This window comes from Scardinius erythrophthalmus (genome assembly GCF_964197995.2).
Source record: "Scardinius erythrophthalmus genome assembly, chromosome: 3".
Classification (NCBI taxonomy): Eukaryota; Metazoa; Chordata; class Actinopteri; order Cypriniformes; family Leuciscidae; genus Scardinius; species Scardinius erythrophthalmus.
Genome location: NC_138223.1, coordinates 43,109,578 through 43,127,634, shown reverse-complemented (window position 1 = coordinate 43,127,634; position 18,057 = coordinate 43,109,578). Strand labels below are relative to the sequence as shown.

Sequence of the window (18,057 nt, the reverse complement as noted above, 5' to 3'; positions counted from 1 at the left end):
CACATATGTAGTGTTGTCCCTTAAAAACACATCTGTAGTCCCTTAAAAACACATATGTAGTGTTGTCCCTTAAAAACACATCTGTAGTCCCTTAAAAACACATATGTAGTGTTGTCCCTTCAAAACACATCTGTAGTCCCTTAAAAACACATATGTAGTCCCTTAAAAACACATATGTAGTGTTGTCCCTTAAAAACACATCTGTAGTCCCTTAAAAACACATATGTAGTGTTGTCCCTTCAAAACACATCTGTAGTCCCTTAAAAACACAGCTGTAGTCCCTTAAAAACACATCTGTATTCCCTCAAAACACATCTGTAGTCCCTTAAAAACACATCTGTAGTCCCTCAAAACACATCTGTAGTCCCTCAAAACACATCTGTAGTCCCTTAAAAACACATATGTAGTGTTGTCCCTTAAAAACACATCTGTAGTCCCTTAAAAACACATATGTAGTGTTGTCCCTTCAAAACACATCTGTAGTCCCTTAAAAACACATCTGTAGTCCCTCAAAACACATCTGTAGTCCCTCAAAACACATCTGTAGTCCCTTAAAAACACATCTGTAGTCCCTTAAAAACACATCTGTAGTCCCTCAAAACACATCTGTAGTCCCTCAAAACACATCTGTAGTCCCTTAAAAACACATCTGTAGTCCCTCAAAACAAATCTGTAGTCCCTTAAAAACACATCTGTAGTCCCTCAAAACACATCTGTAGTCCCTTAAAAACACATCTGTAGTCCCTCAAAACACATCTGTAGTGTTGTCCCTTAAAAACACATATGTAGTCCCTTAAAAACACATCTGTAGTCCCTTAAAAACACATCTGTAGTCCCTTAAAAACACATATGTAGTGTTGTCCCTTAAAAACACATCTGTAGTCCCTCAAAACACAGCTGTAGTCCCTTAAAAACACATATGTAGTCCCTTAAAAACACATCTGTAGTCCCTCAAAACACATCTGTAGTCCCTTAAAAACACATATGTAGTGTTGTCCCTTAAAAACACATCTGTAGTCCCTTAAAAACACATATGTAGTCCCTCAAAACACATCTGTAGTGTTGTCCCTTAAAAACACATCTGTAGTCCCTCAAAACACATCTGTAGTCCCTCAAAACACATCTGTAGTGTTGTCCCTTAAAAACACATATGTAGTCCCTTAAAAACACATCTGTAGTCCCTTAAAAACACATCTGTAGTCCCTTAAAAACACATCTGTAGTCCCTTAAAAACACATATGTAGTGTTGTCCCTTCAAAACACAGCTGTAGTCCCTTAAAAACACATATGTAGTGTTGTCCCTTCAAAACACAGCTGTAGTCCCTCAAAACACATCTGTAGTCCCTCAAAACACATCTGTAGTCCCTTAAAAACACATCTGTAGTCCCTCAAAACACATCTGTAGTCCCTCAAAACACATCTGTAGTCCCTTAAAAACACATCTGTAGTCCCTCAAAACACATCTGTAGTCCCTCAAAACACATCTGTAGTCCCTTAAAAACACATCTGTAGTCCCTTAAAAACACATCTGTAGTCCCTTAAAAACACATCTGTTGTCCCTTAAAAACACATCTGTAGTCCCTTAAAAACACATCTGTAGTGTTGTCCCTTCAAAACACAGCTGTAGTCCCTTAAAAACACATATGTAGTGTTGTCCCTTAAAAACACATCTGTAGTCCCTTAAAAACACATCTGTAGTCCCTCAAAACACATCTGTAGTCCCTCAAAACACATCTGTAGTCCCTTAAAAACACATCTGTAGTCCCTCAAAACACATCTGTAGTCCCTCAAAACACATCTGTAGTCCCTTAAAAACACATCTGTAGTCCCTCAAAACACATCTGTAGTCCCTTAAAAACACATCTGTAGTCCCTCAAAACACATCTGTAGTGTTGTCCCTTAAAAACACATATGTAGTCCCTTAAAAACACATCTGTAGTCCCTTAAAAACACATCTGTAGTCCCTTAAAAACACATATGTAGTGTTGTCCCTTAAAAACACATCTGTAGTCCCTCAAAACACAGCTGTAGTCCCTTAAAAACACATATGTAGTCCCTTAAAAACACATCTGTAGTCCCTCAAAACACATCTGTAGTCCCTTAAAAACACATATGTAGTGTTGTCCCTTAAAAACACATCTGTAGTCCCTTAAAAACACATATGTAGTCCCTCAAAACACATCTGTAGTGTTGTCCCTTAAAAACACATCTGTAGTCCCTCAAAACACATCTGTAGTCCCTCAAAACACATCTCTAGTCCCTTAAAAACACATCTGTAGTCCCTCAAAACACATCTGTAGTCCCTCAAAACACATCTGTAGTCCCTCAAAACACATCTGTAGTGTTGTCCCTTAAAAACACATATGTAGTCCCTTAAAAACACATCTGTAGTCCCTTAAAAACACATCTGTAGTCCCTTAAAAACACATATGTAGTGTTGTCCCTTCAAAACACAGCTGTAGTCCCTTAAAAACACATATGTAGTGTTGTCCCTTCAAAACACAGCTGTAGTCCCTCAAAACACATCTGTAGTCCCTCAAAACACATCTGTAGTCCCTTAAAAACACATCTGTAGTCCCTCAAAACACATCTGTAGTCCCTCAAAACACATCTGTAGTCCCTTAAAAACACATCTGTAGTCCCTCAAAACACATCTGTAGTCCCTCAAAACACATCTGTAGTCCCTTAAAAACACATCTGTAGTCCCTCAAAACACATCTGTAGTCCCTTAAAAACACATCTGTAGTCCCTCAAAACACATCTGTAGTGTTGTCCCTTAAAAACACATATGTAGTCCCTTAAAAACACATCTGTAGTCCCTTAAAAACACATCTGTAGTCCCTTAAAAACACATCTGTAGTCCCTTAAAAACACATATGTAGTGTTGTCCCTTAAAAACACATCTGTAGTCCCTCAAAACACAGCTGTAGTCCCTTAAAAACACATATGTAGTCCCTCGAAACACATCTGTAGTCCCTTAAAAACACATCTGTAGTGTTGTCCCTTAAAAACACATCTGTAGTGTTGTCCCTTAAAAACACATCTGTAGTCCCTCAAAACACATCTGTAGTCCCTTAAAAACACATATGTAGTGTTGTCCCTTAAAAACACATCTGTAGTCCCTTAAAAACACATATGTAGTGTTGTCCCTTCAAAACACAGCTGTAGTCCCTTAAAAACACATATGTAGTCCCTCAAAAACACATCTGTAGTCCCTCAAAACACATCTGTAGTCCCTTAAAAACACATATGTAGTGTTGTCCCTTCAAAACACAGCTGTAGTCCCTTAAAAACACATATGTAGTCCCTCAAAAACACATCTGTAGTCCCTTATAAACACATCTGTAGTGTTGTCCCTTAAAAACACATCTGGCTTTTATAGTATTCAAACTTATTCTACAATTGTTTTCTATAGAATAGATATAAAATATTTCAACAGTAGTGGCTCAAAAACTTCCAATGAAATGTGACCCTCAAAATCAAGGACATGCAATGATGTATAATAACGTAATGATAAGGTAATATCACAATCATAATTTTGTTGCACTGGGGGGATAAAAAGCACGTAATTTTACTGCAAAAACATTCATGGCTAACCAAGAAAGAAATCCAGTGCAATTGTGTTCATAAATTAGGGAAGGTAATCAACCAAATGCTAACTGTACCTGGATAGCACTGAATCATTTTACAAGAAGAATTATATACATGAGCTTGATAAATCAGTCTTTACGCCAAAGCTTTCAGGTCTGATTTATTTATTAATAAACAGCAGTCAACTCTGTCTACAACAACACAGACATGTAGATTAGTTCCTATAAAGGGGTCATATAAGGAATATCATTTTCCTTGAGCATCCTGATGAAAACATTTTGAACAAGATTTCAGCACCAGCTGTTTCAGTAATGTGTCCAAATGCAGGCTTTCATGTGTGAAGAGGCCATAGTCTTAAAGGCACAGGACACAAATATTGTAAATGAATTCCCTAAGGAGGAAAAATAAATAACAACAAAATACATGATATGACTGCTTTAGTGGACTCCGAGACAGATATCAACCACAGATATCATTGAAAGAAAACACACTATCATGGGTGGGTAATCATCGAATCTTATAAAATTCCTCTAAACAACAGTTTTATTCATGCCAGACTAAAGTTACAACAAAATAAATCTGCAGATCTCAGGGAAATCTCGTGTGCTTTTTGGCCGACAGATGCACATAACACTGCACAAGCCTTTACGTTAAATATTACTAAATATATATGAATATCAGGATCACAGACCCCAGCGCTTTTCTCCACAGCTCTACGACTGATCTCAGTTCAGTCCGTCTGCGCACATTTACATCCGTCATGATGATCATCATTCATTACAATAGTGCAGGACAGATGTGAATACACGCCATATCCACCTATCCTAACATAAGAAACATATATGCTGAGGCTTTGGTTTAGTGTGCTGAACATTCATCAGCCCATCTGACAGCAGTAGTGCATTCTGGGTACAAGGGCGTTTAACTGGGGGAGGACATTTGAGACAAAGTCTCTCTCATTGAGAAAAATATTTAAACACCAGAACAAAACGGCTACATATACCTAATGAAGTAAAATAATAATTCATTTACATATCATTAATGCAATTGCTTCAATAATTCAAATAAAATAATATAAATAAAGAACAGAAAGAAATATTTTAAGTTGGCTGATACACAGAAACACTGTAAACAGCCAGTCTGTATTCAACATTAACAGGCTACATGATCACAATATTGAAATACTGAATATAAAGGGAAAACTATTTAGTGAAACAATAATAATTATAATAATAAAACATAAATATTTAGACGGGGTGTTTCGACAACACTGTAAAAAATGTCTAACCTCCCCAATTCAAAATTTTCTAGTGACTGGTCTCATCTAAATTTTTCAGTTGGCCCAAGTGAAATTATTTTGGGGGGGTTAGACATTTTTTACAGTGAATGTTTATCTTCATGTACTGTACGTGTCCTTTTTTTTTCTTTTTTCCTTTTTCTTTTAGAAAAATAAACCCTTTGATATCAAAATAACCATTCAATAGTCTTTCACGTTCCTACTGTGAATGATAAAAAGAAACGGTCATTTAAAACAGGTCGTTTACTATCCTTCTGCGAAAGTGTCGTGAGCAGCTGAAATCTGAGCAAAGTGCTTTTCCTGCTGCCTTGCATGTGCAATTTCTGCAGCAACCAAACAAAATAACAAAAATAATGACAAAGAACAAGTTTTTTGGACAAACGCGTAGCTCACGCCGCTGGTTGAACTGTTCGGCCCAATTCGGCCGTCAGATCGCAATTCAGTCTGGTGTTGGAGAACTTACACACTTCCTTTTAACTGGGGCTTGAAGACATTAATGGCAGAGTAAGATTAAATATAGCACACTGCACTGGTTAGGGAGTGACAACTGCATGTAATTGCGAGTGAATTGCTTTGCTATGTTTCACCCCTTTCCCCATGAAACAGCCTCGCTTCACCTCCATTCATAAACCCTCTCCCGTGGCCTCATGGGATAGTAAAGTGTCCGTCGAATGCTCACTTCAGAATCTCACCGGAAGTAGTAGGTCATCCGGGATACTATGTATTCGGACATGCTACTCTTTTGGCGTGTTGTTTTTCACATGCTATTTAGTAGGGAAGTGTTCGATTTCGGACACAGCGAGCGAGTCGTCGAGTCATTCATTAGAACGATTCGTTCAAAAGCGAGGATTCATTCAGTAACCAAACAGAAACTGTGTTGCTCTGTGACGCGCAATGGCTCTAGTGTTTGGAACTATTTTCGTTGGCAAAATAGAAGAAAAACAGACAATGTTGTGTCTAAAATGTAAGTCACCTAATAGCATATTAAAGGGGGGGTGAAATGCTATTTCATGCATACTGAGTTTTTTACACTGTTAAAGAGTTCGATTCCCATGCTAAACATGGACAAAGTTTCAAAAATTAAATTGTACGTTTGAAGGAGTATTTCTGTGGCAAAAATTCTCCTTCCGGTTTGTCACAAGTTTCGGAAAGTTTTTTTCGAGTATGGGCCTGTGTGACGTCAGATGGGGCGGAATTTCCTTATACAAGTCCTAAGGGCACTTCTCCCAGAAAGGCGCGGGCGCGCACGCATCCGTAGACCAGAGCGAGAGAGCGAAAGCAGTTCGCCCATCAAAGCGCCCTGCCCGCCTGCCCGGCTTTAGGGAAGTCAGTGTGACCAAAGAAGTGGGTTTTTGGTTGCCAGGGCAAGACAACCCTGCACAGATTCCCAAAGAACCCAGCGTTAAGGGAGCAGTGGACGGAGTTGTGCAAGACTGTTTGTTCCCTGCATTTCGATGATGATTGTTTTATAAACAAAGCCCAGAATGACGGATTTGCAGATCGTCTAATGCTTAAGGATCGAGCAGTCACAATGATAAAGATTCGCGGTTGTGCGTTGGAACCGGGCGGTGAGTAAAACTGCTTCAAATGTCTCTGTGTGTTTTTAGCTCAGCGCGTTAGCACAGCTTTAGCTCCGCCCACACGGCACGCCTCCAGCCGCTCGTTTTTTTTCCGGAAAGACTCGGTACAGCCTATCTTTCTTTTATAAATATAATAAAAACTAAAGACTTTTTGGAGGTTTGAAGGATGCAATACTACTCTCTAGGTACTCAAGATTAACAAGGAGTGTTTCACCCCCCCTTTAACTTCTTGTTCATTGAATCGTATAAAATCAATATCACATTTGCAAACGTGCTGATATCCGGGAAAACTTTTACTTGTGTGATATTGCTTATGAATATTAAAAACAAGAAATTATACGGAGACATTTTTTGCACCATATCTTGGTTTTTGGGGGCATTTTTATTACGTTTGGCTGTCTTCAGGAAGCTAGTTATTATAACCAATAACATTTTAAATATGGATATTTATCTCACACAAACACATGGCTTCACTTCAGAAGGCCTTTAATAACCCCTGGAGACGAATGGACTACTTTTATGATGGATGGATGCACTTTTTTGGGCTTCAAAATCTCGCCCCCCATTCGCTCCCATTAGAAAGCTTGGAAAAGCCAGGATATTTTAACTCTGATTGTGTTCGACTGAAAGAAGGTAGTCATATACACCTAGTATGGCTTGAGGGCGAGTAAATCATGGAGTAATTTTTCATTTTTGGGTGAACTATCCCTTTAAGCACTCCAAACCGGAGTGACACTTAATTCAGCAGTGTGCATGTGGCCTGAGACTCTATTGGAATAGATGGCAATACTTTGTCAAGACAAAATGAGTGGAAAGAATGTGCTTTAACTATGCTTTTCTGGCATTATGATATACAAGCCCTGCCTCTATCATAAACCATATCAAGTCATAAACTGGGTTCTACTTCATAGGGAAAATCATGTCGTTGTGGTGTGATTTGACACGTCACAATGCAAGTACGATAAGCACTGGTGATACTTCACAAATAGCGTCTGTGAGACGACACCGGTTAGAGCACATGCTAATCGCTTTAGACACTCAAAGCAAATGTAGACCACATTCCTCGATGCATGTTTGTATTGGCAGTGATCCCATAGGGAAGCTGAAACAGTCAAAATTTCCCAAAAGTAAAAGCGAAAACATCCCTCTCAGGACCAAGTGGCTTTTCTAGTCAAGCTCCAGACAGTAGACGCCGTGAGGTTGATGAAGCCAAGAGGAAGAGGACAAGCAAGCTGTTTTTATAGTGCTGTCAATGAGGTCAAAAAAAGGAGGTTGCACACCTGTGCTGCTATTTCTCGTGCTCTTTTACTGTCCCGCTGCGTTCCTGCTTCCTTTATGGCACCAAGAGGCTTCAGTAATCTTCAGGACTTCACATCGTCCTGCTCTGGATCGGACTGAAGCTCTACCTCGGACGGGGCGAGCTCCACTGGCATGATGAGTGAGGTGTCTGAATCATTGCTCATGGAGGGCTGGTGCTCACCTGAAACAACAAAGAACATTACCAATGCCGTTTTGGCACCAAATCTAGTGTGAGGCGTCATTTTTGAATCTGAATAAAAATGTGAATAAGAAATGAGTTATATACAGGGTTGGCCATTTATATGGATACACCGTAATAACATGGGAATGGTTGGTGATATTAAAGTCCTGTTTGTGGCACATTAGTATATGTCATGGTCACCACCCATCTTGAGGAGTTTGCCCCCTCACATATACTAATGTGCCACAAACAGGACTTTAATATCACCAACCATTCCCATGTTATTACGGTGTATCCATATAAATGGCCCACCCTGTAGATTACTTTCATGGTGTTTTTTGTCCTTTTTGAAGCTTGATGGACGTATTTGCAGTGCTTGTGAGCAGAAAGTAAACTAGTCTATTAATCTGACTAGAGCTGCGATGGAGAACCAGGACAGGCTGTGCTTTTATTTGCCAAACGGTACCAAAAAAAATGACCTAAATATAAGAGATCTGAAAGTAGGTCACACAGAAGACCACTGGAACAGACTAAAATAATCAAATCCAGATTGAAGAGGTGTGTTCCTTTTAGACAGAACCTTGCATTACGTGGAAACATTTCTTTATTAGGACATTTTCCCATTTTGATAGACCCTCTTTTGAGTTTCATTTCAACTAAAAAAAATGAAATAAGAACAAAGGTCTATATTCCCACTTCTTTTGAATAATGATCTTCTATAAATTGTCCCGTTTTAAGGATTTTTAAAAATTATTTTATACGGATTGCATTGACAAAATAGCAATTTGAAAATTCTTTAGAAATTTCCCAGCCCTGGAAATCACCATTTTAAAATGTCCTAATATTCAAGGCTTCCTTTGACCGTGGGAACTGTGAATTATGAATATTTAGGCTGCACTGCCTTTCAAAAGTTTGGAGACAGTAAATCACAATAGAAAACTTCTTTTAATTTGTAATAATATTTCACAAAATAACTATTATTTCTATTACTTTTGATTGGTAGTGTATGTCATGAAATTTATTCAGAGGCTAGAATTCATTTATAATTACTCAAATATAATATTCATGAATAATCTTGTGTATGTCAAGATTACAGTTCAGGTAATGTAAGACACATGCCCGTTGGTTCATCCAAATACTCACTGCTGGCGATGTGGTGGCTCTCTCCGGCCGGCGGGAATGGGAACGAGTCCATCTCGTGGTAAATGTGTGACAGGCCTGTTGTTCTGAGCGCTGGGTCCAGCACCACCGAGCTCTCGCCCACGGAGACCTCACTCGCCCCCGTCACGGGATTGGTGGGCGGCCCGCTGATGGACATCTCATAATCAGGAGGCATGTCATCAGAACAGTCTGTATTGGGCTGTTTGAATGGAAAATTACAGCTTATTTAGAGCAAAACAAAAGGTCATATAAAGGCCATGGCAAGCTTCTACTCTTACCGGGATGCCCAGGGCTTTAAGGATGTTCATTTTGCACATGGGACAGGTCCTGTGGTCCTGCAGCCAAGGGTCCACACAGCTCTTATGGAAGACATGACTGACAATAACAGCACAGTTACTTACTCAAAAAGACCCGAAAAACACGTTTAACACTTTTCAAAACACATTTTAAAGAGGACCTATTATGCTTTTTTTTATATATATATACATGTTCATCTTTCTTTAGTGTGTGATGTTGCTGTTTGAGCATGAAAAAGGTCTGAAAAGTTACAAAATCCCTCTGACGGGAGTCATTCTCTATATCAGTGTCACTGTTTCTGAACTCCCTGAAACGCCTCCATTGTGGTCATGAGTTTCCTTTCGGGAACAAACACGTCACAATATTCCTCATTTAAATAATTCCCGCCCAAGGCATGCTAAATAAATGGCTGGGGTTTGTTAAAGTCGACTAATCACAACACACTGGTCCAGCCAACCAATCAGAGCACATTGTGCTTTTTAGAAGGAGGGGCTTCATAGAGACAGGAACTAAACAGAGCGTTACTAACAGACTGGGAAGAGAGGGGCTGCAACAATGGAGAATATGTGAAAAACTTTTTTTTTTAAACATTCAAGCATGGAAACATTCTAGTAGACCTTAAAAATAAAATAAAAACTTTGTGAAAGGGCATAATAAGTCCTCTTTAATGCGTTGAAACGGTTTTAAATTTGTCTTTGCACTGGCTATTTTAGCAAAACAGTTGCATGCATACACTGTTGTGTGAAAACTAACATAAGGTAACAAACTGATCATGCAAAAGGCACGTTAATTATTACCACAGACAGCTCTAAAAGTGATCTATTTCTGTCCACTGTAGACGCATTGTCAGCAATGCTTTGGCATGGTAATATTCATATCACATGCTGCACTATTGGGAAAAACCACTTAAAGTTGGACAGATTAAAAGATGAAGACTTTAGTTCAATAGTTTATGGTTGAACTTCAATACGGCCAACTAACGCTACCTATACTAACAATGCATTATGCATAGTTTTAAGCATTTTCTTTCTCTGAGAATTCATAATTTCAGACTACTCGATGTAAATCTTACCGACACGGCAGAATCCTGACGACGTCATTAGGTTTGTAGTCTTCGATACACACTGCGCAGTTGTCAAAGTCCGACTCGGTTTCCTAGAAACGGGGCCGATAAATGTAGTGAGTAACCACACGTGGGCGACTACATGTGTACACTTCCCTGAAATCTCCATTAGAAAAGCAGCGGACGGGAACATACAGTCATAAAGCACGTCTAATGAGAATGAATCACAGATGGGTGTTAAAAGGACAGGATTCAGACAACAGATCAGATACTCCATAAAAGATATAATGAAATGTCACACATTGCAAGCGTAATAGGAGAGTTGCTTTTTATTTTATATAAACTTTTATCGTTTTCTCTTCAAACGTGTTTCTTGCAATAAGAATTTATAATCACATTACGTTTTATACCAGTGTTAAAAAATTTGAGGTCAGTATGATTTTTAAAAAAAAAACTTTTATTCAGCAAGGATGCATTAAATTGATCAAAAGTGACAATATAGGCATTTATGTTACAAGCTATTTAAATTTGTAATAAATGCTGTTCTTTTGGACTTTCTATTTCATCAAAGAATCTCGAAAAAATCAGTTTCTACAAAAATTAAGCAGCACAACTGTTTTTAACCTTGATAATAATCAGAAATATTTCTTGAGCATCGAATCCTCATATTAGAGTCATTTCTGCAGGATCATGTGACACTGAAGACTGGAGTAATGATGCTGAAAATCCAGCTTTGATCGCAGGAATAAATTACATTTTACAATATATTCACATAGATAACAGCTATTTTAAACTGAAATAATATTACACAATAGAGATGCACCGATTACAATTTTCTGGACCGATTCCGATTTCCAATTTTTCATTAAGTTTGACCTGCCGATACCGATTTTAGCCGATTCCGATTTTATTTTTTCTAACCACTTTACAGCACACACAAATATTTATTTTATATCTTTTCTGTAATAGAACATTTTACAATTTGTATAGTTCACACACATCTAAAGTGCAGTGTTATGGAAGAACCATTTCCTTTTCACATTCAATATCCAATAATTTTTTTATATATGTATTTAGCAAACTAAACGTCTGTATGAAAACAGGGAATGACAATAAAATAATATATAAATAAAAAATAAAATAAATCTAGCCTTGCAGTATAAAGATATTTCTCAAAGCACACACACACAGGCCTATTGCAATCACTTGTACAAACTGAATAATAAAACAAGTTTAAATGGGTACATTTTCTATACATATTAGTCTTCGTTTTCTTTTCTGACATAGCCTACACCAGTTCTTGTTAAAACATGCAAATTCTGTGCATTTTGGGCACTTTTTTTTTGTGAAACCCTATTTAGGCTCTTTTGTCCATCAAAAGTGTGCTTTCCCTTTAATTGAGCGTGAGCAGTGCAGCAAATAGACTCAGCGCGAAACACGCGCTCATTGATTAACATGCACGCCGAAAAAAAAATACGCGCTTGCGGTCTGAACGGACGTAATTCACGAGGTTTTCTACATGTGTGTTCCGTGTGCATGTGTGATGCTGATGTTGCGCGATGTTAATCACGCGGCGCCCGAGTGCATTTGACCGGCATAAAATCGGCATTTGTCAGACTGACCGGCCGGTCGCCGGTCACGGCCGATCACGTGAAAATCGGCCAATTCCGGTCACCAGCCGATCAATCGGTGCATCTCTATTACACAATATTACAGTTTTTACTGTATCAAATAAATGCAGCCTTGGTGAGCAGAAGCGATATCTTTCAAAAACATTAAAAAAATCAAAAAGGTTGTGTAGTGTTTAGAAAGTTCTTTGATCATATTGATAAATGATGTTTTTTGTAAGAAAAGACCGACTTTGAAGGACAATGAGTTTTTGCATTATAATTATCGCATTATTGCATTGAATGAAGAGCTTGAAACGTTTCACAGTACTCAAATACCAAGAAGTCAAACAAACCAAACCTTGTCCCCCTTCCGGATGGTCCGTACTTGTAACTTGCTTAAGGCCTTTTTTGCAGCGTCACCCAATCGCCTCTGCAAAAGACAAGAATCATGCTATACTGAAATGTCTCATTTTAAGATTGGAGGTGTACAGTAAACGTAGTGTTGTTGGCGTGGCTCTAGAGCACCTGGTTGCGGTCTCGAGCGTTGGCGTAGCGGAACCTCTGGATGTAGTAGAAGACCAGCCACGCGAGAGAGATGATCATCAGGACGATGAAGGAGATGGAGACGAACACCACAGAGGTGCGGCTCACGTACTTCTGCAGGTTCCTCGTGCCGATGCTGATGTGCATGGCCACCGTTATGTTCTTCTCCAACAGGGCCACTATCTCACGACCTTTGGGCTCGGGGATCATGATCGCCACCACATCGCCCGTACCTGAGGAATGATCTGGGGTTCAAATCTCAAATGATTCACTCAAAAGAAGTGCTAGAGGCACAGAGACGATATACTTCAATCACATTGCACAAACACACCAACACACCAACACTGCACTGTCTATCTATCTGTCAGTCTATTTATCCATCCATCCGTCTGTCTGTCTATCCATCCCTCTATACATCCATCCATCCATCTGTCAGTCTATCCATCCATCCATCCATCCATCTGTCAGTCTATCCATCCATCCATCCATCTGTTAGTCTATCCATCCATCCATCTGTCAGTCTATCCATCCATCTATCCATCCGTCTGTCTATCCATCCATCCATCCATCCGTCTGTCTATCCATCCATCCATCCATCCGTCTGTCTATCCATCCATCCATCCATCCGTCAGTCTATCCATCCATCCATCCATTCGTCCGTCTATCCATCCAACCATCTATCCATCCAATCATCCATCCATCCATCCATCAATCCATCCGTCAGTCTATCCATCCAATCATCCATCCCTCTGTCTATCCATCCATCCATCCATCCAATCATCCATCCCTCTGTCTATCCATCCATCCATCCATCCATCCATCCATCTGTCAGTCTATCCATCCATCCATCATACAGTATTCATATCAGGCAAAAAATTCTAAAATTAAGAAAGAAAACAAAAACAAATTATAGCATGAATTTGAATACATGCATTACATTCTCTCTCTCTCTCTCTCTCTCTCTCTCTCTCTCTCTCTCTCTCTCTCTCTCTCTCTCTCTCTCTCTCTCTCTCTCTCTCTCTCTCTCTATATATATATATATAATGCTTTTTTTAACTTGGGCAATTCTGTCTGTTTTTAAGATTCATTGTAATGTTTTTAGTGGTTAGATATTTTTGCATTTAAACTATATTTCAGTGTGTTTTGCTTGTTTCAAGAGGGGCAGTTTTTCAATGTATGTCTTCTGTACCATTCTGTTGAAGTCTGCAGGACACGTGTAGCATCACCTAACATTTACCATATGAAATTGAAGACTTCACATCTGATCTCATCTCATCTCAGCTCAGCATTCAAATCTCTCTGGACTCATAACATCCTGTTTGCATCTGTTTGTCATTTCTTCCTTAAAATCAGGGCAGCTGGACTGAACTGTAACAGCCAGATGGTGTGTGTTTAGGCTGTTGTTCAAGTATGCGTAACATTAACATCTCAAGCCTAAGCTGAAGAGTCCAGATGTGTTGATCCCTGATGTACTTGTAATGCTCATGGGCATAAGAGTTTCTCAGAAGATTTCACAATGTTGCTCATTTTCATTACTCCAAAAATAGAGTGATGAAGTATTTTTGTGAAGTCATGAAGTCAAATTTTTGCACGACTGGGAAGAGAGAGCAGAGGGTTGCTGTAACTATTGACATCAGCTCTTTTCGACTTCCCTTTTGCAAATATTGTTTCTAAGGATGATATTATTGTGCTCACGTTGAAAATGTATTCATTAAATGTTTACATTTTACATACATTTATAAAAAGGGATACACATAGAGGTGAAAAAGAGATCTGTTGAGAGGCTTTTGGGATGTTGTAAAGAAAATCAGAGGTTTATAATAGGGTTAAGGGTGGTGGTGATAATGATGAATTTTGGGTGAACTATCCCTGTAACATCAAAAAGGCATATATCTGCATTAACCGTCATATGCAGAATATTCTGTCTGAACACTGTTGCGCTGCATGACACTGACAAAAGTGGATCGGACTGAGCAGCACAACACACTTGTAGCCAATCAGCAGTAAAGGGCGTGTCCACTCATGATGGGGAAGGGGAGAGTGAGCCAATCAGCAGTGAGGGGCGTGTCCACTCATGATGGGGAAGGAGAGAGTGAGCCAATCAGCAGTAAAGGGCGTGTCCACTCATGATGGGGAAGGAAAGAGTGAGCCAATCAGCAGTAAGGGCAGGGCTTGAATTTCGGTGCGGGATTGCGGGTATTGCGCATATTTTTTATCATTCCCGCAGGTCTCCCATTTATAATGCGGGAAATTCCCGCAAACATTGATTCACTTTAGCATGTAGGTTCAGGTTGTATTAGTAAATTAATCCACGCAGATGGAAAATCAAATCAGTCATTTTAAAACTGTCTGCGAGACGCAATTTCACAAACAGCGTGAGTGATTCAGCGGCGCTGCGTCTTCTATCTCGCGTCTCTCAAAATGGGTTGCACAATGCAATCGTTAAGCGCGCAGCAGGCGGCGGAAATACACTCTCGCGTTTCGGGAGTCGATCGGGCCAGCATTGCATCACGAGTAACTAAAGTTTACCATTTGCACGTCTTTTCAAGTCTCACCAGTTTAAACAGTCACGCGATTTTAAACTCTTCGGTACTTGCGCGCTGTCTGAGAGATGCTTTTTTCTCTGCACACATACATAGAGTAAAGCAGCCTCACAAACAGCTCGCGGGTAACAAAAGTTATTTTTCGTGGATTATAAATCGCTTTAACAGTCAAAAACATAAGAAAATGATGTCAATTTCGGTCTTGGAGAGTATCCTCTAATCTAAACAGTCGGTTATGTCTTAAATAAGCATAAATCGCACGTGACCGTATAATGAAAACAGGATCCGTGCACTAGCTCTTAAAGGGACAGCAGCCATATGTGTCTGTCATTAATTTGTTTGTCAAAACAACAAAACATAGCTTTCATTTTAAGGAATCAGGATTAATAGCCTATGAATTTAATTTAGTCAGGACTAAAATACTACCCAGTGTTATTTTACATTTGATTAGGCTACTTTATTCAGTCTCTGTAGTATTTCTGAATAGCCTACTAGTTTTAGACCTAAGCAAAAACTTTTCTCTTTATTTCTCTTTATTGATATCTTTATTCTATTGTATTTATTTGTGCTACTTTTTTCAATTTAATTCAAAGATTGAAATCAAGCTTCCTTGAGTTGTGTAAATTCTTAAGAACAAAATGACCCCATTGTAAAAATGCAATGAGTAGGCTAAGCATACATTTAGGCGAGATAAATGTAATTAAAAAAAAAGTCTAAACTCCCCCCTCAAATTAAAAATTCCCCCCCATAAGAATCACCTAAGGGGGGATTTCCCCCCCATTTTCCAAAATGAAATTCAGGCCCTGAAGGGGCGTGTGCACTCATGATGGGGAAGGAGAGAGTGAGCCAATCAGCAGTAAAGGGCGTGTCCACTCATGATGGGGAAGGAGAGAGTGAGCCAATCGGCAGTAGGGGGCGTGTCCAATGAGAGGAGAGAATGAACAAATCAGCAGTAGGGGGCATATCCACTCACGAGGGGGGAGAAGAGAGTGAGCAAGATTTGAGGAAAGACTGTAGAAAGAGAGATGGTTGAGAGACATTACAAAAGAGAAAAGGTCAGATCAGGCAAGAGCTTTAAGGCCCATCAGTTATGGTAAACTGAAGCTCAAGAATGTTCGCTTGACGTGCGAGAACCAATGAGGTTCATTCTCGTGTTACGAGATATTTATCAATATATATCAATATTTATATGTGGACAAAAGCCTAAATTTAATCTGTTTATCATATTATAAAGTGATCAAGTCTCTTCAGAAAATTTGGACTAAACCCTTCAATTCATATGGATTAGTTTTACGATCGCTTTATGAACTTTTTAAAGCGTCAAATGGTAGTTGCGTAGACTGTCAATGGAGGGACAGAAATCTCTCAGATTTCATCAAAAAGATCTTCATTTGCGTTCTGAAGATGAACAAAAGTCTTATGGATATGGAATGACATGAGGGTGAGTAATTAATGAGAGGATTTTTATTTTTGGGTGAACTAATCCTTTAAGTGGGACATAAAGTTGATCTTTATCAATGAAAGTGGCCTCATTAACTTGGGATACAGTGCACAACTTGTACTTTTAGCATTAGTTAATGGGCAAAATTCCATTGGAGAGCAAATGCAGAAGAAAAGAGAGTTGTGTCGTCTTACCGTGATGTGGCATAGTAATGGTGTCATTAGAGTTGCTGAAGCCCACATTAAAAATGACCACAGCAGATGCATTGAGAGTGGCAGCATGTCTGATCTTCTCCTTGTAGGTACAGTTTCCTCTGGATATCAGTGCTATCCATGGGATGTTGGGATGGGGAAGGGGGAATTTAGTGTTACTGTCACATGCCTGTCTGTCCTGCAGATGAGATGGCATGAACACAAAACCCCTGGCATCTCTTTTAGGAGAGTGCTCCCCATATCTGCCACATTCACTCTTGTCTGTCTTCATTTGAGATGTCACTGGGTCCAGATAAGTGATGTTGACGAAAGCAGTGTACCATTCCTCTTTCTCTGCCACTGTGAAGTCCAAACACAGCAAATGCACGAAGCAAAAGGACAGCAGCCACGTAGACAGGGCAAGACTCCGGCAGGCTTGGTTTAGGGACATTGCCATGTTTTCAGAAATGATCCCAAACAAACCGTTTTCAAGCTGGGGAACGTCTTTATCCCACTTCTTTTTCAGTATAGGATGATGCTTGAGTGCTGCATCATTTGGCAGCCTCACAACACGAATAGAGGGCTGTCAGATCGAAACATCTCTCTGTCCAACTCCGTCGTCCTTTAAAAGTGGCTTATAGATGCAGTCCACCATCATGTCGATTCACCCAGCAGCATTTGCGCCTGTGGTGACGGACCACCGAGGTTGCCAGATATTATTACTAAACCTACACTGCAGAGAAATCATGCAGTTGTTGGCGAATAACGCAAAATATAATTCAATATTAAGCAATAGAGATCTCAAAGCGTGTTATATTGTAATTTAATACAACAACAACAACAACAATAATAACACATAAAAAAACTGTCCGGAATCAACACAAGTCAAATCAAGTCACCTTTATTGCTCTTTTTACAATACAGATTGATACAGACCCTTCAGCTTTACAGTGATAACAGGGAAGATTGATAACAACGTTTGTTTAGATCTATACGAAAATAGTGTCATAGTCCATCCTAAGTAAATTCAGTGATGGTTCATTTCTGTTGTGAAAAAAAAAAAAAAAAAAAAGTTATTAATTTTGTTTATTTATCTATACAGCCGCTCTGGAGAAAAGAGTGGTCATCGTCCAGCTCAGTTCAGTTCTCATGTAATGGTGTCAATGCATGCAAATAATATTGTTGAATATTAATGCAACAGAACACAAAGGTTGAACTCAAGATAGAAATTGCTGATCAATCAAATACTGTATCTTTGCA

General features: G+C 39.2%; 1 protein-coding gene across 1 annotated transcript; it reads right to left on the bottom strand.

Annotated features, from left to right (window-relative positions):
- Positions 1 to 3,747: 3,747 nt before the first annotated feature.
- rnf150a (ring finger protein 150a) lies at positions 3,748 to 17,485 on the bottom strand. The gene is made up of 7 exons (XM_081362003.1): positions 16,801 to 17,485; positions 12,605 to 12,855; positions 12,438 to 12,509; positions 10,479 to 10,561; positions 9,388 to 9,484; positions 9,092 to 9,308; positions 3,748 to 7,948 (listed from the first exon to the last, which is right to left on the bottom strand). The coding sequence occupies exons 1-7, from the start codon at positions 17,252 to 17,254 to the stop codon at positions 7,830 to 7,832; spliced, it is 1,293 nt and encodes a 430-aa protein (XP_081218129.1). The 5' UTR covers positions 17,255 to 17,485; the 3' UTR covers positions 3,748 to 7,829.
- Positions 17,486 to 18,057: the final 572 nt, after the last annotated feature.

Bases quoted from the DNA above. Each gene is read 5' to 3' on its own strand.
- rnf150a (XM_081362003.1), bottom strand. From the start codon at position 17,254: ATGGCAATGTCCCTAAACCAAGCCTGCCGGAGTCTTGCCCTGTCTACG. The intron at 10,562-12,437 runs GTTTGGTTTGTT...CCCCGTTTCTAG, and splicing joins CCATCCGGAAGGGGGACAAG to GAAACCGAGTCGGACTTTGA. The intron at 9,309-9,387 runs GTAAGAGTAGAA...CCATTCAAACAG, and splicing joins TTAAAGCCCTGGGCATCCCG to CCCAATACAGACTGTTCTGA.